We start from the raw sequence: 24,921 nt of genomic DNA, 5'->3' as shown, positions 1-24,921 counted from the left end.
TAGTCGTAAGGTCCCTACATAAAAGATTGAGTGGTTTTCTTTTCTGTTTAACTCCAAACTAATGAAACTCACTGGAGTGGTACTGAACTAGCCAGTGTTCCAGCTTCATCAGTCTTTTGTATATTTTTTTATATAAAACCAAGCTTCTTTAATAACCAACTAAACAATCCTGATGAATGATGATTCTACACTCCCCATTATTTGGGAGAGCTCTTGTGTGTGCTAAGCCTAGACCCTATGTCAGCCAAACCAACAGTTATGTATTATCTCAAAAAAAAGATTTGTGGGATATGTTGCTGAAAAAGTTACTTCAGTTAAGGAGGAGTATGTGTCTTGTTGTGTGCTCTCTGTCATTTTATTCAAGTAAGTGGTGTAACAAGGTGTGCTCTGGTGGGACGCTGCTGAGCGTATCTATTCGTTGCTTAGAAATCAGCCCAAAACTGGGGATCCTTCACCCCAAACCAGCCTAAAAGAGAACTCTTTCACCACCCTGGCTAATGAGAAGTCGATGTCTGTAAAACCAAGAAGTCCTCTGGCACCTTTGAGACTAAGGGAACGTCTACACAGCAGGGGAAAAGTCAAATTAAGCTACGCAACTTGATCTAAGTCAAAATAGCTTAATTTGGCTTTTGGCACTGTCTACACAGCAGGAAGTCGAAGAAAATTCTTCCTTCGACTTCCTTTACTCCTCGTAAAATTAGAGTTTACAGAAATCAGAGTAAGGAGTCCTCCAGCTCGCTATTATTTCAAAATAATGGCTTGCAGTGTAGACACAGTCTTTGTTATTTTGGAATAAGTTATTCCAAAATAACGCTGCTGTGTAGACACAGCCTAACAGATTTATTAGGGAATAAGCTTTCATGGGTAAAACCCACTTCATCAGATGAGATGGAGTGGAGATAACAGAAGCAAGGGCAACACTTTGTACAAGATTTACTGCAAATATATTAAGAGTGGTTGTAACGGTCTATATCAGCAGGGGCAACCTCCAGCCTGAGGGCCACATGCCCATTTGGGGTTCTACGCGTGGTCCGTAAGACATTTTGTTTACAGTTACCCATGCACAGGGTTGCCAGATTCTGCTGGTTTTCAGCTGCATAATTTTTATCCTACCAGTATTACAAAAAGGACACTTTTAAAGCAAGGGCATGAAGTGAGGTGTGTGCTGATTGCACAAAACATTGTGAGAGCTGTGTGCTCCCTCTGCATCCAGTTTGAAGTGCTTCTGTGTTCAGTGGGCTCATCCCACCAGTTCTAGGTATGAAAGCAGGGCTAACAAAAATATCCGACCTGGGTTACATCTTGCTTATGACAATCTTGTGGCCCACTGCGACGGAGGGCCACTCATGCAGCCCACTCACAAGCTTAGGTTGTCCCTCACTGATCTATATGGTTCTTTTAAACAGGCAACATCAAAACTAGTATAAGTTGTAAGGGCAAAAGGATGAGTTAGTGCTGGTGCAAGGCCTTATTCCACATGGATGTAAAAGTCAAGCAACTTGTTTCGCTCTTGTCGCATGGAGGGGCTAGCAGGGGGCAAAACAAATGACTGAAGTAGGTGCTCTGTGATCTGTCCTAACATGTAGCTGCCAGCCCTGCCGACCAGTGACTCCACACGAATGGCATTGCACAAATGTCTGCTTGTGGGACAGTTATTCTTGGCAAGCTGTAGTGCCCGATAGCTACATTGACAACCGTCAGTGGCCAATCTGATGGTCGCTTTTGTAAAACTGTAATTTCAGGACTCAAATATACTACAAAATAATTCCTGTCAGTGTGTCTGTCCAATGGGAGGGACAAAGCAGCTTTCTTTTTGGATCCTCTTTTATAAGCCCTACACCTGTGCTCAAATGTGCATTTGAAAGTAGCCACTATCTCCCTACCTTGGAAAGCTGACAATTCACCACTATGAGGAAAGGAGGATCTGGTTTCAAATTCCTATCTGCACTAGCACTGTTCTAAACAAGTACAAAAGGTGGCTTGTGTCTGAAGTTGCTTCAGCAACTGAATGGGTTGCAGAGTCGGTCGGTCAGTCAATGTATGTTCTGGCAGCAAACTGAGGGATTTATTTCATGCTTCACGTGTGGTAGCACTTCAAAGTCTATCCAAAAACTTTCCACATTTTGTGTCCCAAGTGAATTTTGCATTGTGTGTTTTTTAATTATGACTTTTCCTTATCTTTGGTTCATACTTTCTATTGGGACTCTTAAAGCACACTTTATTTAGAGAACAGCTGGATTATATTTTCCAAGTACAACGGAGGCTGGACATGGTTTTGCTATTAACCGCTCTAAATTGTCCATGGAAAAAGTCAGTTCTCAAGATGTAGCATACCTATTCTAGTCTGTAACAATCTTATTCTTTGGACTCTCCCCTCCATTTGGGGGAAGAACAGCCCTGTGCAAGGGGCCCTGAGTGTAGTTGTTCACGCTAAAGAAAAGGCTACCGTAGCGTTTCTCAACTTTTTTTTTTTAATTTGGGTGTAAAAAGTACCTTTTCAAAAAAAAATGTACCCCAAGTACCTATAGTTTTCAGACCATTTTTTTCCACCATTGCAACAATTTGTTTTAAATAACTTAACTGTAGCAAGGTGGGTAATTAAATTTTTGGGTGTAAAAAGTACAAAAATAAAATTCTGTAAAACTTAAAAAAAAATTTAGTTTTCTCCAAATTTCAAATGCATTGGCGTACCCCTGACTTCTCTCCGACTTCCCTAATGCTACTTGTACCACTGGGTGAGAAACACTGGGCTACAGGACTGAACCTAGAGCTGTGGGCCTGGAGCTTTAGCTTTCAGCCCTTGACTTAAGGGGGCAGTGATGTCTTGCTTTTTCCCTTGGCTGCTGCCTAACCCGGGCAGGGGAAGCTCTGTCTGTTTCGCTACCTTTTGGAAGGGCTCCTTCATGGGAGGAGAAATCAGAGTAAATAATACGACCCTCCTTCCCTGCAGCTTGGTAAACAGGCAAGAGCCAACTTGATGTAGCTACGGGGCACGGGGCTTGCCCTCCTCTGTATCTCCAACTTGCAACTTACGTTCCGCGCCGTGGGATGATGGTGGGAGGGGGCTGCCTGGGGATCCTGAGCACAGAAGGTCTGATACTGGGGTTGGACCCAGCGTGGGAAGAAAGCAGCCGCCCATCACCCTGCTCCTCCCTGGCCCGCTCCAGCAGCGGCCGGGCCTGAGCCAGGGCATCTCCAGCGGGATGAGCTGGGGCACGAGGGAGCCAAGCAGCCGCTTGAACTCAGCGACCCCGGCTCCCTTCGGCCTGGGCAGGTGCACGAGGAGGCAGGGCCGGGCGCAGCTTGGGAGGTGGCGGAGAACCGGGGTGGTGGCGGTGGTTGGGTTCACACTCCCGATAAAAGGCTCCGGTTCAGGCGTGAGGCCCCTACGGCCGCGGCTCCCATGGCGAACCAGTCCCAGTGCCTGGAGGACGCGCCCGGCCGCTGGCCCCGCGGGGAGCCGAGCTCGCCCGAGCTCTACAGCGAGGCGCAGCGGCTGGCGCTGGAGGAGCTGGTGGCCGGCGGCCGCGCCGCGTTCCGGGCTTGCCTGCGCCGGGAGAAGGTGCCCGGCTTCCTCTCGGAGCCCGAGATCCAGGCCATCCTCCAGGCGGCCGCGCCGCCGGCCGGGGCCGAGGACGGGGCGGGCGAGCCCTCGCTGGACGGCTCCTCGCTCACCTACTTCCCCGAGCGCTCGGACGTGGAGCCGCCCTCGCTGGAGCTGGGCTGGCCGCTCTTCCCCAGCGGCTCGTACCGCGGCCTCACCCGCGCGGAGGCGCTTTTCCAGCCCGGCTTCGGGGAGACCGTCTACAGCTGCAAGGAGGCGGTGCGCAGGCAGATCCGCTCGGCCCGCGAGGTGAGCGCCCGCCCGGCCCCTGCGCCGCCTCGGGTCCTGGGCAGCCCGGCCCGGGGGCTGCGCTGAGACTTCCCCCGGCAGGGGCGCCACTTCAGATGGGGGGGGGGCGACCTGTGCCGGCCGCGGTGGGGCGGGACTGAGGACAGGGCTGCAGCGGTGTCACTGAGCACGTCCCATGCCAGCCAAGCAGCAAATGCGGGAGGAGGGAAACTAATTCCTTCCGCCCTCCCTCCCCTGTCATCTCTGTGCCAAGGCTACCAGGGCCTGGGAAACTTTGCTTTTGGGGGGCTGGCAGGAGCACTGGATCTAACTCCTGTGTAAAGGAAAGAAAAGGAAATAAATATTAGACCCACTCAGCTCTAACACTGGTGTATTCTGACAAGTATTTTTGCTATTTTAGACCCCATCATTTTTGTATCTCTAGTTAGGATTATATTTCCCATGTACGTTACTTCGCACTTCTCCACACTGAAGTGCATCTGCCTTTGTGTTGCCCAATCACCCAGCTTTGTGAGATCCCTTTGTAACTCTTTACAGCCAGCTTTGGAGTAGTTGCTGTTTGCCCCCTTTTCCAAGAACATTTATGAGAAGTTTAACAGTAGTGATGTCAGTGCAGATCCCTGCAGCACAACACATTCCCCCCTGTCTTTTAAGTGGAGTACCCAGCAATGTTTTCATAATGATCTAACCATCCTGCAGTTACCTGGATAATTTGCCTTTTGTTATTCTTAATCACCCTGCCCCTCCCTCTTTTTGTAACTAACTCAATTTTCTTCCACTATTTGATCTGAGGAAGTGGGTCTGGCCCAGGAAAGCTCATCACCTAATAAACCATCTTGTTAGTCTTTAAAGTGCTACATAGTTTTTTGTTTCCCTGCCCCAAAGGCAAACCTGCAAGCAGCCTGAATTGTTGCTTTTGAGAACTGCTTCTGGAGTTGGGGCATGAGCTGTAAGCAGCCCCCAAGCATGAAATCCAGAGGTTCAAACTTGGGAGGGGGAGCAGTAGCCTCCTAGCCTCCCCAAGTGGTGCCCCTGACTCCTGGGGTCCCGACAGCTTGAATGAAATTCAGAAACCTGCCATTTTGCATGATTCTTTATTGATTTTTTTTAAACCGCTATTTTTGTTAGTGTTGCAAAACCCACAACCCTTTTGTAATAACATTCCTGGTTGTCCTGAGCCTTGCTGTGTGGACAGGCCACTGCAACAACTCTGCAGAAGACTGAAGGAAAAGGGACAAGTGCCTCTGGGCAGAGATCCTGTCTCCTCCTTGATAGACTCTCTCATACCTGAGAAACTAGTCCTCCTTGGGCAGCATACTGCTACATGCGGAACAAGTGCTGGTCTGGGATGTGCTTATAAAGGGGTTGTAGACACTCAGTCTGGGTGAGCTGACTTGGGAGCTGGCAGTTAGGCTAGGTGTGATCATACCAAACATGCCTATAACACGGGTGGACAATAATTTTTCATAGGGGGCCACTCCAAGAATTTGGAAAGTTGTCAAGGCCTCACTCTTCCATGATATTAATGGAGGAAGTACAGGGTCTGGGCTGGAGGTAGGGTGCAGAAGGGAGCTTGGAGTAAGAGATTGGGGTGTAGGAAGGAGTGTGGGGTCTGGGAGGAAGGAGATGATTATGACCTGGGGTGCTGGACTGGGGTGCAGGGGATTGGCTTGTGACCTAGGACAAGAAAGGGTTGTGATCTAGGGTGCAGGGGTTTAGGTTGTGACCTAGAGCAGGGGACTGGGATACAGGGGTTTGGGATGTGACCTAGGGCATGAGGGGATAGTGATCTGGGGCAGGGGACAGGCTGCAGGTCCATGTGTGTGTGTGTGTGAATAACTACAAGCCAGAGAGGAGGGGGCATGGTGTTTTGTGGCTGCCTGTTATTCAAATATGTTGCATCTCCAGCTTAGGTACATCAGTGTAAGAAACTTCAGGCTAAGAATTAACCATCTAGCAAAGTTCTGTTTTGGACTGGATATTTATTCCCCATTCCCATAATCAGTTTATAAGTGGCTGAATTGTATCAAAGGTCAACTATTCAGTGATAGGAGGCTGGTAGGGAAACAGCTACCTTAAGAAACTGACTTGGAAACATTTTTTACTGGCCCGTTCATCTGGCATTGAAGAGCACTCTGTGGTCTCGGCCTGCCCTGATGGGTCATGTGGCAGGGGAAATGAATGAACCTTCAGACCTGTGTGGCTCAACCTTGAGGGTGATGTCATGCAGTGCAAAAGAGGGAGCACAGGATAGAAATATAATTAAGCAGTGAGCAAGCAGCTGTTGAGCAAATGACAAGTGGAGTCAGTGTTCCCTGATAAGTAATGATTCAGTACTTGAGTTTGAATGTATATTAAGATTCCCTTTTCTGAGTAACGTATGCATGGGCAGACAGGACTGGCAACCAACAATATCTCTTCCAAACTGCATACCTGCCTTCAGCTATTGCACTACGTTGCTTGCACTCTATGAACTGAAGAGATGTAGTCCCTCTTCACAGCGGCCCCCAACTGAAACACCTCACTCCCCTGGTGTCTAGCCTATGGTGTGGGGAGGGGCAGGGAGGTACTGAGGTTCAAGGCTTCAGGCCAGATTAACTCTTCTGGGGTTAGTGGGTTTTGTGGGCCTCACTAGGCTCTGAGGTGGGGCCAAAAATGAGGGGTTAAATGTGTGGGACAGGGCTGCCAGTGAGTGGGATGGGAGTGCAGGATCTGGGTGGGAGTTAGGGTGCAGGAGCAGGCTGGGAGTAGGGAGTCTTGCTGGGGGTGGGGAGGGTGCAGGAGCAAGGGAGAGTGCAGGAGCAGGCTGGAGGCAGTATTTAGCTAGGAGGGAGGTGTAGGAGCAGAGTGAGGGTAGGTATCTGGCCAGAGGGGAGGGTGAAGGAGCAGGCTGGGAGTGTGGGATCTCAGCAGAAGGTGTGTGTGAGGGGGGGTGGAGGTGTGGGGTTTTATTTTGGAGGGTATGAGTGATGGAGTTGAGGGTGCAGGGTGTCAGTGGAGGAGGTGAGTGAGAGGGCAGGGTGTGGGGTCTCAGCAGGGCAGTGTAGGAGCAGGACTGGGGGTCTGGGGTCTCAGCAGGGTGGTGAGTGAGTGGGCTGGGAGTGTGGGGTCTCAGCAGGGTAGTGAGTGAGAAGGTTGGGGGTGCGGGGTCTTGACAGGGCAATGAGTGAGAGGGCTGCGAGTGTGAGGGTCTGGGCATGGAAGGGGCAAGGCTGGAGCACCAGTGGTAGCTCCCTGCTGCAGGGGAAGAGAGGGGGACTGATCTGGAGCTGCAAAAGTGACGTATTTGGCTCAGGAGCCATAGGGTATGTCTACACCTGCAGCCTAATTCGAACTAGGGCTGCAAATGTAGCCATTAGGAATTGCAAATCAAGCCCGGGATTTAAATATCCCACGCTTGATTTGCATGTTCCAGGCCGGGCGCCATTTTTTGAAATTTACAAGCCCGGTCTAACTGCCCGCTAGTGCTCCTATGCAATGAGGTTTGACAGGTAGTTCGAAATAGGGCTTTATTTTGAACACCCATTTCCCTGCCGTGTGTAGACGCGGGCAGTTAGTCCGGGCTTGTAAATTTCAAAAAATGGTGCCCGGCCGGGAACATTTCAAAATGCTTTTTTAAAAGAGCTGGAATACCTATTTCGGGATACCAGAAGTATCCCAAAATAGTGCTGCAGTGTAGATGTACCCTATGGAGAGAAAGATGCACAAACTCTCTCAAATATATAGTAGATTGTCACTTATTTAATTCTAAACCAGGATGAATACTCTAAAAAGCAGGCTTCCATCATCCTATGATTGCTTATGATGGGTTCCCATGTTCCTTAGGTGTGCTATATCTAATATGGAGTTATAGTATGCCTGCAGTACCCATGTATTTTCCCCTTGAAGTGCTGTTAGCTTAACCTGAACTCATTCCCTTACCCTTCCATCCCCCAGTATCATGGTGTCCTTTCTCAACTTGATGCAGAGAAATACACAAATCTTTCCACTACAGAGCCTGCACATGTGGCTCTGATTCAGCTAGAGATTTTTTTCCCCTCTACTTTTTTATATCTTACTTAAATTATCCTGTTATTGAACAAACTGCTGTTGGTGAGAGACAAGTTTGTCACTCGCCAATAGAAATCAGTCCAATAAAAGATATTTCTCTATCCACTTTGTCTCTCTAATAGCTTGGGATTGACATGGATAGAACACTGCATACTCACATTATCCATTAGTTGTCAGACACTTGTGGAATGTTGCTAAGAATGATATAACTGGTTGACTATACCACAGTAAAATAATACTTACAAAAATAGCAAGGAAACTGGAAACATGTACAGAGAATATGATATAAAAGGAAATCAACAAGGGGACTACTTAATTTTGAAGCTAAATCGATTCATAGACCCATCTGGCCTTTCTAAATCTCTGCTGGAATGCTGAGAGAAATATGATGTAGGTCCCCAAGGTTTTATTGAATTAATATTTTCTTCTGTACATTATTTCAGGTTATCGCTGTGGTTATGGATACTTTCACAGACAATGATATCTTCAAAGATCTCCTGGAAGCTTGTGGGAAGCGTAAAGTTAGTGTATACATCCTTTTAGATCGTGCTTCATTTCCCCACTTTTTGAAAATGTGCAGAAATCTAGAAGTTGATCTTGAGCAGGAGAAGGTAGGCACTGCAATACTTCGGGCAATAAACAATTGATTATTGGCTCTTTTGAAAACTCAGATGTTATGGTTGGAATAAATATTATTTATGTAGCTCTTGCTCTTTTTATATTTTAACCGATCTTGGAAAACAAGGTATTAACTGCACGTCTTTAGAGATGCACTAACACCCATGTATTGTATTGAAGGGATTCATGAGATTGCTGAAAGCACTGCAGACACTTCTTTTTTTTTTCTACCTAAATATCTGTAGGTTGAACCTTAATTTTCTTGCCATCCCATAGAAGTAAATTTACTTTGCTTGCTATTGAGAATCTTCTTAATTGAGTGCCTTAATAATGTTTCTGTCCCAGATGATTAAAGTTCTTTTCTCTTTTTCTTCTAAGAAATCTGTTCATACTGAGTAAACACATGATCCACCATATTTTAGTCACCCTTGTGTAAGGACATAGAAAATGTCTCATTTCAGTTTAGTACGTTTTTTTCTTACCTTAAGGACAAAAACATTGAGTGGACTTGTTAGTCCAACAATATTGAGCCTCACTGCTTTACAAAGAGGGAGACTAAATTCTGGTTCCAATTTTGACTTAACGTTTTGTTCCCTGAACCAGCAAGAACCCTTAGAATGGTCATTTGGCTCCTAAGTAGAAAGAATCTTCCACCAGTCAGCAGAATCCTGCTCAACAGTGGTCTTCGGGCTCTTATTTTATCATTCATGTTGTATGTTTCCTTCTTAGGCAGGATCATTTTATTTTGATATGTGAGGACTTACATGATTTTTTTTCTTTTAAAAACAGTTGATGAGAGTTCGAACTATATCGGGAAACACTTATTGCACAAGGTCAGGAGTCAAAATTGTGGGGAAGGTCCAAGAAAAGTTTCTCTTGGTTGATGGCATAAGAGTTACAACAGGTTCTTACAGGCAAGTACCCTATTTCTTTTCATGTCCTTGTCTCCTAAGACTTGTTTGGATTGTTCAGCAAAGAGTAATAGTATAAAACTGTTTTTTTTTAATGTGAGCTGTTGATCGTATGTGATGTTTGACCTAAAAATTATGTTGCAAAGTATCTGTGGTACAAAAACAATCTAGTTTCTTGTATTGAAAGAAAACATATATTGGCACTGTTTCACCCTTTGTATGGGTGTATTGTTTATTTTAACAAATTAACATCAATGAGAATTTTTCTTATTCTTAAGTTTCACATGGACTGATGGGAAACTAAGTAGCAGTAACATCTTGATTCTGTCGGGCCCAGTAGTCACACACTTTGACATGGAATTCCGGATCCTTTTTGCACAGTCAAAGCCCATCAACCCCAAGCTGTCATCCAGTTGCAAGAAGAGTGGACTAGTTGATCAACTGGTCAAGAGGACAAAGGCTTCCAGAGACTCGATGAAGGAAGGATTCTTCAGAATGGAGTTTTTCTACCTTAGAGCATTTGTAGGAAACATGAGAAGGAAACAAAGTTGGTTGTGTGCCACCAGGGAGGGAAAGTGTGAGTCAAATATAATAATGCAGGTATCCCCAATGTTGACTGAGAGGAATGTCTCTGCAGTCATAAGGCCACATTGGAGCATAGAGAGGTGAGCGGTGTCCACTCAGATTTAAAGATAAGAAGAGCCCACTGTGCCCATATACAATATTACTTTGCAAATCAGTTTTGTCATGGCAGCTGCTTGGAAACAAACCTCAAATTAAGAGAAAACAATTGAGAGACGGTTCTGTTGAAGACCACTGCAAGACAAACCAACAAACATAAGTCTGTGATATTATCACCTAGGAGACAGAGACAATAAAGGATCTCCAGCACATGGATAACCTTGTTAACTTCTAGGTCTGATCTACACTACGAACTTAGTCTAATATTAGCCCTCCAAGGTTGATTTTTGTAAGCGATGCATCCACACTATCAATCCTGTTATTCCGGAATAAAGAGCCATGGATTTTGAACTCTGTAGTCCTGCTTTTCATGAGAAATAACACTATTCCTGAACTTGTAAGTCCAAACGTTAGTGTGAATGCTTTAGTATCACTAATTCAAACTAATTATCCTCCAGAAGACCTGCCTTGGCTCCCCAGAGTGCTTCATGGGAGTCTGAGGTAGCGCATCCACACTGATGGAGCTTGCCTCAGCCTACATTCAATTCTTCCCTGTAGTGAGGACACAGAACTTTGAATTTGTAAAATTGAATGCTCAGAAGTCGAACTCAGTAAATTCAAAATAATCTCCTAGTGTAGAGATGGCCCTAGTATTCAATCATTCTCCTGCACTTTGACATACTCTACTAGGTCAATGTCCTCTTAACTCAATGGCTCTGGTTACTCTATAGACTCTAGCTATTGAGAAGAACACTTCTTAAAGGTCTCCTGAAAAAAAAAAAAACAGGCAGGCCCTGTAATCAGGTCCATACTCAGTCTTGTTTTTGGCAACTCCTCCAGGAAGGGGAATATGACTGAAAAATGACACTGATGGTCAAAGCCATAACATGTCTCAACTAGATTGGGAAAAAAAAAATACTGGGCCTCAGACATGATACACTTGTCAGATGAATGGCCACAGCTAGGAGGACCAAGTTAGTGCATCATCTGCTTTTAAACATTGTTGTTTGCAATGTTTTGGCCATGTTGGTCCTAGGTTATTAGACAGTCAAGGGGGGTGGGGTAATCTTTTATAGGACAAACTTCTGTTGGTGAAAGAGAAGTTTTCAAGCTTATAAAGAGCAGTATTGTGGTTCTTTCTAGGCAATTTGTTTCCCAATGTACAGCAAAGTACTTGAAGCAGTAAAACATAGAAGTGCCCGATCTGAGAACATTCAGTAATCCTGGTTGGACCTCTCTGGTCCAGCATTCTCTGGACCTGACTGGTCCCGAATGAGGGAATTTGCTGGACCAGCGGAGGTCCTTTCCTACCATCTCCCCCGAACACCTTCCCTTCCTGATGTTGGCTCCAGCCACCCCCTGCCAGGCTGTTTTAGTCCCTGCAGCCCAGAGTGCCCCAGCCCCAGCCCTGCTATTGGGCCTGCTGTGTCTGCCACATCTCTGGCCCTTGCCCTGCTACTGCGGCTTCTGCGGCTGCCATGTCCCCATTCCTGCTACTGGGGCTTCCGCGGCCCATGCTGCACTACCAGGGCTCCGGTGCCAGTCCCAGCCCCAGCTCCTTTCCACTGGGGCTCCCAGCCAGGACTGCCTGGTCCAGGAACATCCTTGGTTCTGCTGGATCACGGATGTTGCTGTATGAGGGAGTCCCAATTTTGGGAGGTTCAGCCTGTAGTGAGTGAATATGAAGTTGTTTATCCTTGTGTACTAGTATCTTAAGTGTGTTTGTCCTTTGCTACATTTTTCTTAAATGCACTAATCCTTTTAATGCCAATTTTGTGATCTATGCAGAATGTTCCTGTCAGGATAACTCATTACTTCAGAATTTGTGTCTTGTATATTTGTATGTTCAAGATTAATGCTTGGCTTTTCTCGGATGAGCTTTCTGACCTCTTTTATGCAAAGGAATCTACGTTTACTGTAACAATGTTTCCTGTGGGCTATTGGTGCTATGATTGGGGAAAAAAGCAATATTTATATCAATGTTATCTGTTTTTAATAATGGTGGGAGATCTTTTGTATTTTTCGTAACTTCAAAATATATCCAGATAAACAATCAGGAATTTAAGATGACATCTCTTATTGCAATCAAAGACACAATCTTTTTCCAAAAGAGTTTGCCAAACAACCATGGGATTATAATAAATAAAAGTTGCCAGGACCATATTAACTAGGTAATGTTGTAATTAATCTTTTATACAACAGTCATACTGCTTTCTCTGTTGATACTTATGTGCACAGTAAAGAGTGCTAGAGAAAGAAGATTGCTAAAAAAGCAACTGAAATGTGTCTGGGGATTTGTGGTTCTGGAAGTTTTCACCCTCTTTCTCAAAGATTTAATAAAAGCATCAGAGTAAGTGAACATGATAGTCTAGTTATTCTTTTACAAACCATCATCTGCCTGGTATAAAATGCAATGACTGATGCATATATCCTTGTGGCACTCATAGTAAGGAAAAAATTTAGTTATAATGAATACAATGGGGATTCTTTATTGAAATTGTAGGTTCTCCTTAGGTCTAGCCACCACCTCCAATACAGCCTGTGCTGCCTCATGACAAACGGTTTTCTTAAGGCTTTACTAGGATTGAGTCGCATCATACTTTTGTTTGTTCATTTCATTCTTTGAATTTAAGAAAACTTTTTACAAATCAAACTTTGGGTTGTGAACAGCCATATCCATCCTGTTGTGCTTGGGCTTCTCCTCTGCTGGTGCTGCTTAACATTACATCCAGTCCAGAATGCTTGCCAGTCACTTCCAATGCTATCCGTAACAAATGGTCACAACAGCAGCCAGTTTGCAGTTGCTTCCTTATCTCTTTGCTGTGCTCTACTGAATTCATTTGTGAAACATAACAAATGAGATCAAATATAAAGAGCAATGTGGACTATTGACAAGAAAAATCAATTGAGGTGGGGCTTAGCTCATATGTGGTAGTTGTAACCAACATACATTCAACTTATTTTCCCAGTTAGCCAGGTGAAGTGAAATCTTGCCCTTAATGTTGTGGCATTTTCTATGCTTGTCTGCAATGCAATAATTTTTGAATGCTGCATTTGAACAACTCCAAAATGTGAGGGACCACTGCAGGTATCAGTGAGTAGGACAGTAGTGCTATGAATGGAAAAAAAACAAAACAAAACTCTACAGCATGGACAAATGGAGACAAAATGGGACTGATGCACAGATCCTCCCACATCTGGTTAGCAGATTAAGCAGCTCCAACCACTGTCTGTGTCTATAGATCAAAGAACCAGCTGATAGCAGCCTGCTGCCATAACAATATGCTAATCTCAGCTCTGCTGCTATTCCCACTACAGTTTAAACCTGTTGACACCCTGAATGACTTATTACTCAGAGAGAAAGAAAAATGATTTGGAAGTGGGGGGAATAGGGGTGCACACAAACAGTCCTTGGCCTAGAGGGGCGAATGGAGGATAATGACATGGAGGGCACACAGCAATCCTGCATGGGGAATGTGGAACAATGCTGTAGGAGGGGAAAATAGGGAGCACATTAAGTCTTTGCTGGGGTGAGGGAAGAGGAATGGGGAGCATAGAGAGAATGCAGACGCACAGGACCTCATGTGTAGAGGCTGGGGGAACTATGAGCATCTACACTGCAGGGTTAATCTCAAAATAAGCTATGCAACTTGAGCTATGCTAATTGTGTAGCTTAAGATGAAATAGCTTATTTTGAATTCAGGCATGTCTACACAGGACTTATTTCGAAATAGAGCACTTTTCCTCCAATTTCCTTTAATACTCATAAAATGAGGGTTACAGGAGTCAGAGTAAGGAGTCCTCCGGCTGGAAATAACTGCTTGGCTACGTCTAGACTGGCCCCTTCTTCGGAAGAGGCATGCTAATTTCTAACTTTGGAATAGGGAAATCTGCGGGGGATTTAAATATCCCCCGCGGGATTTAAATAAACATGGCCGCCGCTTTTTTTCCGGCTTGGGAAAAAGCCGGAAAAGAGCGTCCAGACTGGCGCGATCCTCCGGAATAAAGCCCTTTTCCGGAGGATCTCTTATTCCTACTCTGAATAAGTAGGAATAAGAGATCCTCCGGAAAAGGGCTTTATTCCGGAGGATCGCGCCAGTCTGGACGCTCTTTTCCGGCTTTTCCCCAAGCCGGAAAAAAAGCGGCGGCCATGTTTATTTAAATCCCGCGGGGGATATTTAAATCCCCCGCGGATTTCCCTATTCCAAACTTAGAAATTAGCATGCCTCTTCCGAAGAAGGGGCCAGTCTAGACGTAACCCTTGTGTGTAGACATGCACATTGTAACGCTGCTGTGTAAATGTACCCTATGGCTTCGTCTTTATAGCAAGTTTTTTCAGCAGAAAATATGCTAATGAGGGACTCTCATGATTTTTCCAGGGACTGAGGTAAGCCTGACTGGTCTGTAGTTCCCTGGTTTGTCTGTCTTCCCTTTTTTAAAGATGGGCCCTACATTTGCCTTTTTCCAATCATTCAGGATATCTCCCGAGCTCCATGAGTTTTCAAAGATAATGGCCAAGGGCTCCACAATGACATTTGCCAGCTCCCTCAGTACCCTCGGATGCATTAAATCCGGCCCCATGGATTTGTGTACGTTTAGCTTTTCTAAATAGTTCCTAACTTGTTTTTTCCCCACCAACGGCTGTCCACCTCCTTCCAATACTGCATTGCCTTTTGCATTTGTCTTGGAGCTGACCTTGTCCGTGAAGACAAAGGCAAAGAAAGCATTGAATACTTCAGCTTTTCCCACATCATCTGTCACTAGGGGTATGTCTACATACAGCACTAATTTGAACTAATTTAATTCGAATTAGTTAATTCGAAATAAGCTAATTCGAATTTGTGCATTTAGACCAGTGTTTCCCAGTTTTATTTGGCCGAGGAACCCCTTTCAGCTTTTCAGAATTTCAAGGAAGCCCTAGGTTTGTCAAGCAAAAAAGAAAAGAAAAAAAGGGGGGGGAGGAAAAAGGGACCCACCAATTCATGAAAATCACATTCCTTCCCCAAGACCGCCCCCCCATCTCCCTTCTGTGAGGCCTCATCCGCTCTGTTCCCCTCCTCTCCATCACTTGCTATACCCAGCACTTATATCTGTCTCAACCTAGTGAGAGTGAGGTGTGGAGTGGGAATGAGGGATTTGGGTGTGGGAAGGGGTGAGAAGTACAAGCTCTGGGAGGGAATTTGGATGCAAGAGATGGGGCTGTTGACTCGGGGAGGGGGCTCTAGGCTGGGGAGTGTTGGGTTCAGGTGGAAGGTTGGGGTGCTAAGCAAGCCAGGGCTTGTGGATGTGAGGGTGCAGGAGTTTGGGCTGGATATGAGAGGGACTCAGGGCAAGAAGGCTGTGAGTATGATGGGCTCAGGACACAGATTTGTGATGTGTGGATGGTGGAGGAATGTTGTGGCAGAAGACTGAGGATGTGGGGATGCAGGAGTTTGGGGATGTAAGAGGCTCAGGACAGGGAGTTCCAGTGTATGATAGGCTCAGATTTGGGGTCAGGTGGTGCAGGAGTGTTATGATGCTGCAGTGAAATGGGGGTTTGGTCCCAATTGGGGGCTTGTTGGCCTGGCTTCATTTTTAAATACAATATTGTCAAACTCAAAAGGTTTTAGAATTGCCTTTATATATGAGAGGGGTGAGGAACCTGTTTTGAGTCAAAGGTCACTGACCCACAGAAAAGTCAGTTGGGGCCACACAAGTGAGATGCAAAAAAAACAAAACAAAAAAACTCCTCCAAAAAACCCCAAGCTTTACTAATGTGATCCCAAATGTGCTGGTGGGGGTAGGGGACAGAGTGCTAATGGGTGCTGGGGCTGGGGAGAGGGTGCTGCTGGCTGGTGCTGCTGGCTGGAAGGATTCTGGCTCAGGTGGCAGGGTGCTGGGGCAAGGTGTTGGGACAGGCAGGTGGCAGGGTGCTGGGGTCAGGGACATGGTCCTGCAGGGCACTAAGGTGACTGGCAGGGTGCTGGTACAAGGAACAGGGTGCTGCTTGATGCTAGCGTGGATGGCAGGGTGCTGGGGCCAGGGCCAGGGCCAGGGTGGTACTGAGTTCTGGGGTGTGAGGCAAGGTGCTGGGGCCAGGGCGGTGCTAGGGTGGATGGCAGGGCTGCCAAGGAGTGGTATAGGGATGGGGTGCAGGATCTGGGAGGGAGCTGGGGGGCAGAAGGGGACAAGGTCTGGGTGGTAGGTAGGGTACAGAAGCAGGCTGGATGTAGGGTGTCTGTCTATGAGGGAGGGTGCGAGGAGGGGACTTGGGTAGGAGTTGGACCTCCCTGATCTGGCACCCTCTAGACCTGACTGGTCCCAGATGAGGAATTTTTGGACCAGGGGAGGTCATTTCAGGGCTCCTGGTCCCCCCCCCCCTTGCCCACTAGGCTTCTTTGCACCTCTATCCCCTGCAACCGAACTAAGCTGCCCACCCCTGCTGGTTCCCTGCACTTCCCCCAAAACCATCCCTCACAGCACCAGGGAGTGCAGCACCAGTTCCCTGCAGCCCCTCACAGCCCAGCTGAGCTGCCTGTCTGTTCTGTATGCCCTCCCCCATCCACCTCAGCCCAGCTGAGCCCTGCACTGGTTCCCTGCATGCCTCCCCCACAGCACAGCTGAGTCCAGTTTCCCTACACCTCTTCCAAGCCCCACAAAACTGCTGAGCCAAGAGCCAATTCCCTGTCCCTCCCTCCCCTTGAGTCTAGCCCCGGTTCCCAGCACCTCCTTCCTCCTGCAGTCAAACTGAGCTCTGAGCTCCACACACACACACCCCACCCCACCCCACCGCCCAGCCCCCCAGACCTCCCCACTCTGCAACTCAGCTGAGCTCAATTTCCCTGCACCTTCCCCCAAACCATGTAGACCTGCTGAGCCAGTGCAGATTCCCTGCCCCTGCCTTCCTCCCTCCCCTTGGCTGTGTCTACACTGGCACAATCTTGCGCCAAAGCGGCCGCTCTTGCGCAAAAGTTTGCTGCCTGTCTACACTGGCCGTGTGTTCTTGCGCAAGTACACTAACATTCTCATGTACGAAATCAGGGCTTCTTCCGCAAGAACTACGATGCTCCCACTCAGGAATAAGCCCTTTTGAGCAACTATTCTTGCGCAAGAGGCCAGTGTAGATAGGCAACATGAATTTCTTGAGCAAGAAAGCCCTATGGCTAAAATGGCCATCGGCACTTTCTTGGGCAAGAGAGTGTCCACACTGCCATAGATGCTCTTGTGCAAAAGCACAGCTCGCACATGGAAGAGTGGATGTGTTCTTGCCCAAGAACACAGTGTAGACATAGCCTAAGAGTTTCCTCACATGAACAAAATGAATTTTGTGTTGTGCACCAGTATTGAGTTCATGTGGCTTGTTTGGATGTGCCACCCAAGTTATTAATAAATATTTTTAAACCTCTGCCTTTTCCCTCTGCTGCCATGTCAGCTCCCCTGGTGCCTGCTACCTCCCCCCTCCTCTGCTGTCCTGACTCCTGCTCTTCTCACTGTCCTCAGCCCTCCTGCAACCTGCCCTCCTCCACCAGCCCTTCTCTCCTCCCTGTGCCCACTTCTCCAGTAGCCCCACTCTGATCATGTGAGCTATCCCTTCTCATCCCTCTTCTAACACCTCCCTCTACAAACCTGCCCTGCCTCTGGGTACGTCTACACTACAGCGAACTAACTCATCTAGAACTAAAAACTAGTTCGAACTAGCGTTTTGCTAGTTCAAACTAGCGCGTCCACACTGATTGGATGCAGGGGGGCATTTAAGGGCAGCTGAAACCGGTTCTGGCAGGGCATCAGGTCAGCAGTTGCTTTATGTGGCTGCTGTCTGAGGCTATCTGAGGCTCGTGCTTAAAGGGACCCCCCTGGACAGCCGGTTCTCAGCTTTTCCTGCTTGCTTGCCAACCTCGCCGAGGGACAGCAAAGCGTCGGTCTCTGTGCCCGTCTGTGTCGGTGCTTCCCTTCGGGGGGGACCGCCACAGGTGGCAACATGGAGCCACGGCTTGCCCTGCACCTTCTGGTGCACGTTCTGGACTTGCTGCTGCAAGCCTGCCAGCAATGGCTCGAGGCTGCCTGGCACCACCTGGGGAACGTCAGCCCCCTGCCTCTCCGCCTGGCCGCCCTGGGGGCCGTGGAGGAGCCGCGGCGGTGCCCCGGCACCGGCGTGCCCCGCCGCATCTGGCGTCTGGACACCAGCAGCGACTGGTGGGACCGCATCGTCCTGGAGCGCTGGGACGACCGACAGTGGACCCAGAACTTCAGGATGAGGAGAGACACCTTCCTGGAGCTCTGCGAGTGGCTCGCCCCTGCCCTGCAAAGAAGGGACACTCACATGAGACCCGCCATCCCCCTCCAGAAGCGGGTGGCCATCGCCCTCTGGAAGCTCTCCACGCCGGACAGCTACCGATCCGTCGGGAACCAGTTCGGCGTGGGGAGATCCACCGTCGGAGCAGTGCTCATGCAGGTACGGCGCTCGTCGGCCACCGAGCCGGGGGGGACGGGGGCTGCGAGGAGGGGATGGGCCGCCCCAGGGACAAAGAGGGGGGTGGGAGGAGGCGAAAGCGCCCCGCACCGGAGGGGTCGGGCTGTCCCGGCCGTACTACACGCCGCCAGGGGGGTTGCTTCCGGGAGTGGGGCGCGGGGCACTGCCAGGACACGCACGCTCCCAGCCACCCGGGCGCCCCACTGATTGGCGCTTTGCTGTGTCTCTCTCCGCAGGTGGTCAAGGCCATCAACCGGGTGCTGCTCCGCAGGGTGGTCCGCCTCGCCAACCCGGACGCCGTCATCCGGGGATTCGGCGCCCTCGGCTTTCCCAACTGCGGGGGGGCCATCGACGGGACGCACATCCCCATCCGTGCCCCGGAACACCAGGCGTCCCGGTACGTCAACAGAAAGGGGTACTTCTCCGTCATCCTGCAGGCCGTGTGTGACCACCGGGGACAGTTCACGGACATAAATGTGGGCTGGTCCGGCAAAGCACACGACGCACGGGTGTACCGCAACTCCTCCGTGTGCCAGTGGCTGCAGGACGGGACCTTCTTCCCCGACCGCCACATCAGGGTCGGGGACGTGGACATGCCCGTCTGCCTGGTGGGGGATGCCGCCTACCCACTGCAGCAGTGGCTCATGAAGCCCTACACAGGGCACCTCAATCCCTCCCGCCAGGCCTTCAATAACAGGCTGACCAGGGCCCGCATCGTGGTGGAGGGGGCCTTCGGGCGACTGAAAGCCCACTTTTGATGCCTCCTCACCCGTCTGGATCTGGCCGAGCACAACATCCCTCCCGTGGTGGCGGCATGTTGTGTGCTCTACAATTTGTGTGAGCGGAAGGGGGAGGCTTTCCTGCCAGCCTGGATGGTTGAGGCTGACTGCATGGCTGGACACTACGGTCAGCCCCGCACTGCCGCCGTCCGGGAAGCCCTGCGGGAGAGCTTCCAGTGGAGGAGGAGGAGGACTGACCTCTCCCTGCATGCCCCACTGGGGCCTTCTTCCACCCTACCCCCCCCTTCCCCTTTCCCCTCCCTACCTACTGTCAAATAAAGACACCTGTTTTTCAAACAAAAACGTCTGTTTATTTCACAGAACTGGGGTGGGGGGAGGGAGGAATGAAGGTGGGAGAAGGGAGGGGGAAACCTGGGACGAGGGAGCTGGAAGGGGAGGGGAGGGAAGGGAGGAAGGGAAAGGAAAGCTCAGGGGTGGGAGTCCGGCTGCCTCTCCCATCTCGCCACACTGCGGGTCCGGGGGCGTCGGTGGGGAATGGTTGTGGAGGGGGGGGGGCAGAGGGGATGGGGGTGTGGAGGAAGCAGGAGCGGAAGCAGGAGCAGAAGCAGGGGGAGCAGGGGGAGCAAGAGGGGGAGCAAGAGGGGGAGCAGGGGGAGGAGGAAATGGAAAGCGGTCCAGCAGGCTCTGGAGGTGGCCTCGCAGGGCACGGCCCTGCTCCTCCAGGGCCTCCAGACTCCTCCGGCGCAGCCTGAGGTCCTCCTGGACCCAGTGGTCCTGGAGACGGAGCTGTCGGTCCAGGAACCGGAGGTGCCGCCTCTGGTAGTCCTCCTGGTTCCTGGCTGTCCTGCTTGCCCGGGCGCGGGCGGCTGCTGCAGGCGGTGTAGTGCGCCCTGCAGGCCCAGGTGCTGCAGCTGTGGTGCAACAAGACCAGCGGTCAATTTCCCCAGGGGCCCAGGTGTGTGAAACCCAGCTCCCCTCTGCAAGGCCAGGGCCCCTGCAGGATCCCCAGCTGCTGCTCCGTGGTGGGCAAGGCCCAGGCGCACGGTCCCGGGGCTCCCTCTCGCCCCAGCCCTCCGTACACATAAGGGGAACACGAGGGTACTCACAGGTGGACGCCTCCCCGGCCTCTGACGATGCAGGCGAGCGGCTCTGTGGGGTGCCTCGGGGGTCCCGGGTCCTGGGCAGGCTGGCGGCAGGCTCCTGGCTCTCAGAGCCCTCTTCCTCCTCCTCCGTCTCCAGGAGCGGTCCCTCTGCCCCGGGGTCAATCACGTCCCGGGGGGCAGGGACGGCATGAGGCCCCAGGATGCGGTCCAGGGCATGGAAGTGGGGGCAGGCCTCCGGGTCGGCCCCTGGCAGGCAAGCCCGGGAGTAGGACTGCCACAAGTCCTTAATTTTGCAGCGCACCTGCTCCTGGCTGCGCTGGTGGCCCCTGGCGGCCAGACTGGCAGCCATGCGTCCGTAGACGGCCGCGTTCCAGTGGGTAGTGCGGAGATCGTGGACATTGGAGGCTTCCCCCCAAACCTCGATGAGGTCCACGATCTCTGCACTTGACCAGGCGGGCGCCCGCCTTTTGCGCCCCCGGGCAGGCTCCCGGGAGCCGCCAGGCTGGTCCTGGGGAGCAGTGGAGGGCTGGGAGCCCTCGGATGGCTGGCTCATGGTGTGGCAGGCGCAGGCTGTGCAGGCACGGGTGCTTGCAGCCTTGCAACTGGCACAAAGTGAGTAGCCAGCCCGTGGCCCTTTAAGGGCTCCGGGGCCGGGAGGGGGGCAATAGAGTTTCCCTGGTGTTGGCCAGAGTGGCCACCAGGGAAACCTGGGAAGCCTTAGCCTCCCACTAGTTCAAACTAAAGGGCTACACAGCCCTTAGTTCGAACTAGCTAGTTCGAACTAGGCGTTAGTCCTCGTAAAATGAGGTTTACCTAGTTCGAACTAAGCGCTCCATTAGTTCGAATTAAGTTCGAACTAACGGAGCGCTAGTGTAGCGCCTAGGAAAGTTAGTTCGAACTAACGTCCGTTAGTTCGAACTAACTTTGTAGTGTAGACATACCCTCTCTCCTCTGATGGTGGTCCCTCCACTGCAGGTGTCTGCCCTTCTGCTTCACCCCCAGAATCCCCTGGCACCTGCACCTTCTCTTACCCCTGCCCCCTCTCGGTGCCTCCCCCTTCCCTCACTTCCCCTGCCCCCTTTGCTCCATTTTTCCCTGATGCCCACCCCGCACCACCCTCTGCCCCCGTTCCCCTCATGCCCCTGTGCCCTCTCACACGACTTGCTCCATCCCAGCCTTCCTCATGCCCACCCCTTCTTTCAAGCCTTTTCCCAGCACCTCCCCTCAGCCCTCTAGCCCCCAATGCCCTTCCCCTCTCCCCTCCCAGCATCACCCTGTCCCCCTCCCACTGACACCTCCCCTCCTGCCCTTTTCCTCATTGTCTGCGCTTGGCCCCCTGCATTTGTCTCTCCTCCACCTCTGTCCTTTTGGTGCCTTCCCCTCTGCCTCTGCACAAGCACCTTCCTCTCCCAGCCCTTCCCCTTTCCCTCTGCACAAGCCCTGCCCCTTCCCTTCCCTTCCGTCTCCCTTTCCCTCTCCCGTACCTTCTGCCTTCCACTTTGTGGGGCCGGGGTCTGTGCTCTGTCCCTGGACTCCAAACCCGCAACTCAGCCATGCAGCGCATCACAGCGCCCAGCAAGTTTAAAATCCCAGGCTGTGAGGTCATGTCATGTCCGGGCATTTCTCCACCCACTGGTTTGAGCATGCTGTGCAGGGCAGCAGCAGCCAGCGAGGGGGAGCTCAGGGAAGGTTGTGCACGGCAGGGACGGGTCTGGGGACGGGGACGAGACGCTCTGGGGCCGGGGTGGGGAGGGTGCGGCGGGGGGGTCGGGACCCACTCCAGCTCCAAATATTGCAGGAGCGTGAGCACCACAAGCCCACACAACTCGCTGCCCATGCCCCTGCTGGCTAGCCGGCTCTCTTTCTCTCTCTTTTTCAGAGGGGGCGGGGGAGCGCCGGCTCCTCGCGGAACCCCTCGTTTTGCTACGCGGAACCCCAGGGTTCCGCGGAGTACCAATTGGGAAACACTGATCTAGACTTAAAAACTAATTTGAACTAGCACGTACACACTGATTGGACGCAGGGGTGCATTAAAGGGCGGCTGAAACCGGTTCTGGCAGGGCATCAGGTCAGTAGTTGCATTGTGTGGCTGCTGTTTGAGGCTATCTGAGGCGCGTGCTTAAAGGGACCCCTTTGGACAGCCAGTTCTCAGCTTTTCCACTTGCTTGCCTACCTCACCGAGGGACAGCAAAGCATTTTTCTCTCCACCTGCCTGTGTCGGTGCTTCCCATTGGGGATGCCGCCACAGTTGGCACCATGGAGCCAGAGCCCACCCTGGGCATGCTGCTCCAGTTTTTGGACTTGCTGCTTCAAGCCTGCCTGCAATGGGTGGAGGTTGCCTTGCACCACCTAGTGCATGTCAGCCACCTGCCTCTTCCCCTGGCCTCCCCGGAGGTTGTGGAGGAGTGGCAGCAGCGCCTGGACGCCAGTGTGCCCCGCCACATCTGGCGTCTGGACACCAGCAGTGACTGGTGGGACTGCATCATCCTGGAGCACTGGGGAGACCAACAGTGGACCCAGAACTTCAGGATGAAGAAGAACACCTTCCTGGAGCTCTGCATGTGGCTCGCCCCGGCTCTGCGGTGATCGGACACTCGCATGAGGCCTGCCATCCCCCTCCAGAAGCAGGTGGCCATTGCCCTGTGGAAGCTCTCCATGCCGGACAGCTACCCATCCGTTGGGAAGCAGTTCGGTGTGGGGAGATCCACCGTCGGAGCAGTGCTCATGCAGGTACAGCACTCACCGGCCACTGGGCCAGGGGGTAGGGGTGCTGCAAGGAGGGGATGGGCCGCCCCAGGGAAAACAGGGAGGGAGGAGGCGAAAATGCCCCACACTGGAGGGTTCGGTCTGTCCCGGATGTACTACACACCACCCGCAGGGATTGCTTCCGGGAGGGGGGCGCGGGGCAGTGCCAGGGAACGAACACTCCCAGCCACCTGGGTGCCCCAGTGATTAGCAGTTTGGTGTGTCTCTCTGCAGAGGGAGGAGAGAGGGTGAGAGAGGGGGAAACCTGGGAAGAGGGAGCTGGAAGGGGAGGAAGGGAAGGGAAAGCTCAGGGTTGGGGGTCCTGCTGGCTCTCCCATCTCACAGCACTGCGGGTGTGGGGGCATCGGGGGGGAGTGGGCGTGGAGGGTGGGGAGGAGGGACGGGGGTGTGAAGGAAGCAGGAGGGGGAGCAGAGGTGGGAGGAGCAGCGAGAGCTGGGGCGGCCGCAGGGGCTGGAGCAGGAGGAGGCAGGAACCTGTCCACCAAGGTCTGGAGGTGACCTCTGAGGGCACGGCTCTGCTCCTCCAGCACCTCCAAGCTCCGCTGCTGCAGCTGCAGTTCCTCCCAGACCCAGTGCTCCTGGATGCAGATCTGGTGCTCCAGTAGCCACCGGTGGTAGTCCTCCAGGTTCCTGGTGTGCCTGCTGGCCCGGGTGCGGGTGACTGTTGCAGGCAGGGTGCTGCGCCCTGCAGTCCTAGGTGCTGCGACTGTGGTGAAACAAGAGCAGTGGTCAGTTCTCCCTGGGGACACTGTGGGTGAAACCCAGCCTCCCTCTGCAAGGTGAGGTTGGCATGTGGGGAACGGGCCAGGGCCCCTGCATGACACCCAGCTGCTTCTCCGTGGTGGGCAAGGCCCAGACGCACAGTCCCTGGGCTCCCTCTCTCCCCACACCCAACATACACATAAGGGGAGCATGATGGCACTCACATGTGGAGCCCTCCCTGGCCTCGGACGACACAGGCGATGTGCTCTGTGGGGTGCCTCCCGAGGTCCTGGGCAGGCTCCCTGCAGGCTCCTGGCTCTCGGCGTCCTTCTCCTCTGTGTCCAGGATGGGTCCCTCTGCCCCGGGGTCGATCACCACCCGGGAGGCATGCACTGCCTGAGCCCCCAAGATGCGGTCTAGCTCCTCGAAGTGAGGTCATGCCTCTAGGTCGGCCACTGGCTGGGAGGCCCTGGAGTAGGCCTGTTGCAGGTCCTTGATCTTGCAGTGGACCTGCTCCCAGGTCCGCATGTGGCCTCTGGTGGCCAGGCTGTCAGCCATGTGGCTGTAGACAGCCACGTTCCTGTGGCTAGTGCGGAGATCGTGGACATTGGAGGACTCCCCCCAAACCTCGATGAGGTCCACGATCTCCGCACTAGACCAGGTGAGCGCCTGCCTCTTGTGGCCCCAGCAGGGTCGGATTAAGACTTTTAGAGGCCCTAAGCACTGAAAAGATTATAGTGCCCTCCCATATGTAATTCAAAATAAAAACAATACTATACCATAAAATTTCATTTTTTTGGTGCCCCCGCTTTGCTGGTGCCGTAAGCATGTGCTCAGTCTGCTTATTGGGTAATCCAGCCTGGTCCTGGGAAGAGGCGGAGGGCTGGGTGGCAGCGGGTGGCTGGCTCATCCCATGCCAGGTGCAGGGTCTTCTGGCTGGGTGCTGGCAGGCTTGCAACTGGCACAAGCACCATAGCCAGACCATGGCCCTTTAAGGACTCCGGGGCCGGGACGGGGGCAGAAGAGTTTCCCTGGTTGTGCCACGAGT

General features: G+C 51.6%; 1 protein-coding gene and 1 long non-coding RNA gene across 2 annotated transcripts; one reads left to right on the top strand and one right to left on the bottom strand.

Annotated features, from left to right (window-relative positions):
• The first annotated feature begins 27 nt into the window (after positions 1 to 27).
• On the top strand, positions 28 to 12,576 carry LOC102445553 (protein FAM83D-A-like). Its single transcript, XM_075901337.1, has 4 exons — positions 28 to 3,853; positions 8,347 to 8,514; positions 9,311 to 9,435; positions 9,711 to 12,576. The coding sequence occupies exons 1-4, from the start codon at positions 3,404 to 3,406 to the stop codon at positions 10,099 to 10,101; spliced, it is 1,134 nt and encodes a 377-aa protein (XP_075757452.1). The 5' UTR covers positions 28 to 3,403; the 3' UTR covers positions 10,102 to 12,576.
• On the bottom strand, positions 9,807 to 24,598 carry LOC142818863 (uncharacterized). Its single transcript, XR_012896560.1, has 3 exons — positions 24,098 to 24,598; positions 21,890 to 23,877; positions 9,807 to 9,942 (listed from the first exon to the last, which is right to left on the bottom strand). It is a non-coding gene; the product is annotated as an uncharacterized LOC142818863 (long non-coding RNA).
• Between the last annotated feature and the right edge of the window lie 323 nt (positions 24,599 to 24,921).

Source organism: Pelodiscus sinensis, chromosome 18, assembly GCF_049634645.1.
Source record: "Pelodiscus sinensis isolate JC-2024 chromosome 18, ASM4963464v1, whole genome shotgun sequence".
Lineage (NCBI taxonomy): Eukaryota > Metazoa > Chordata > Testudines > Trionychidae > Pelodiscus > Pelodiscus sinensis.
The sequence above is the reverse complement of the archived record's forward strand: the minus strand, read 5'-3'. Positions and strand labels throughout refer to the sequence as shown.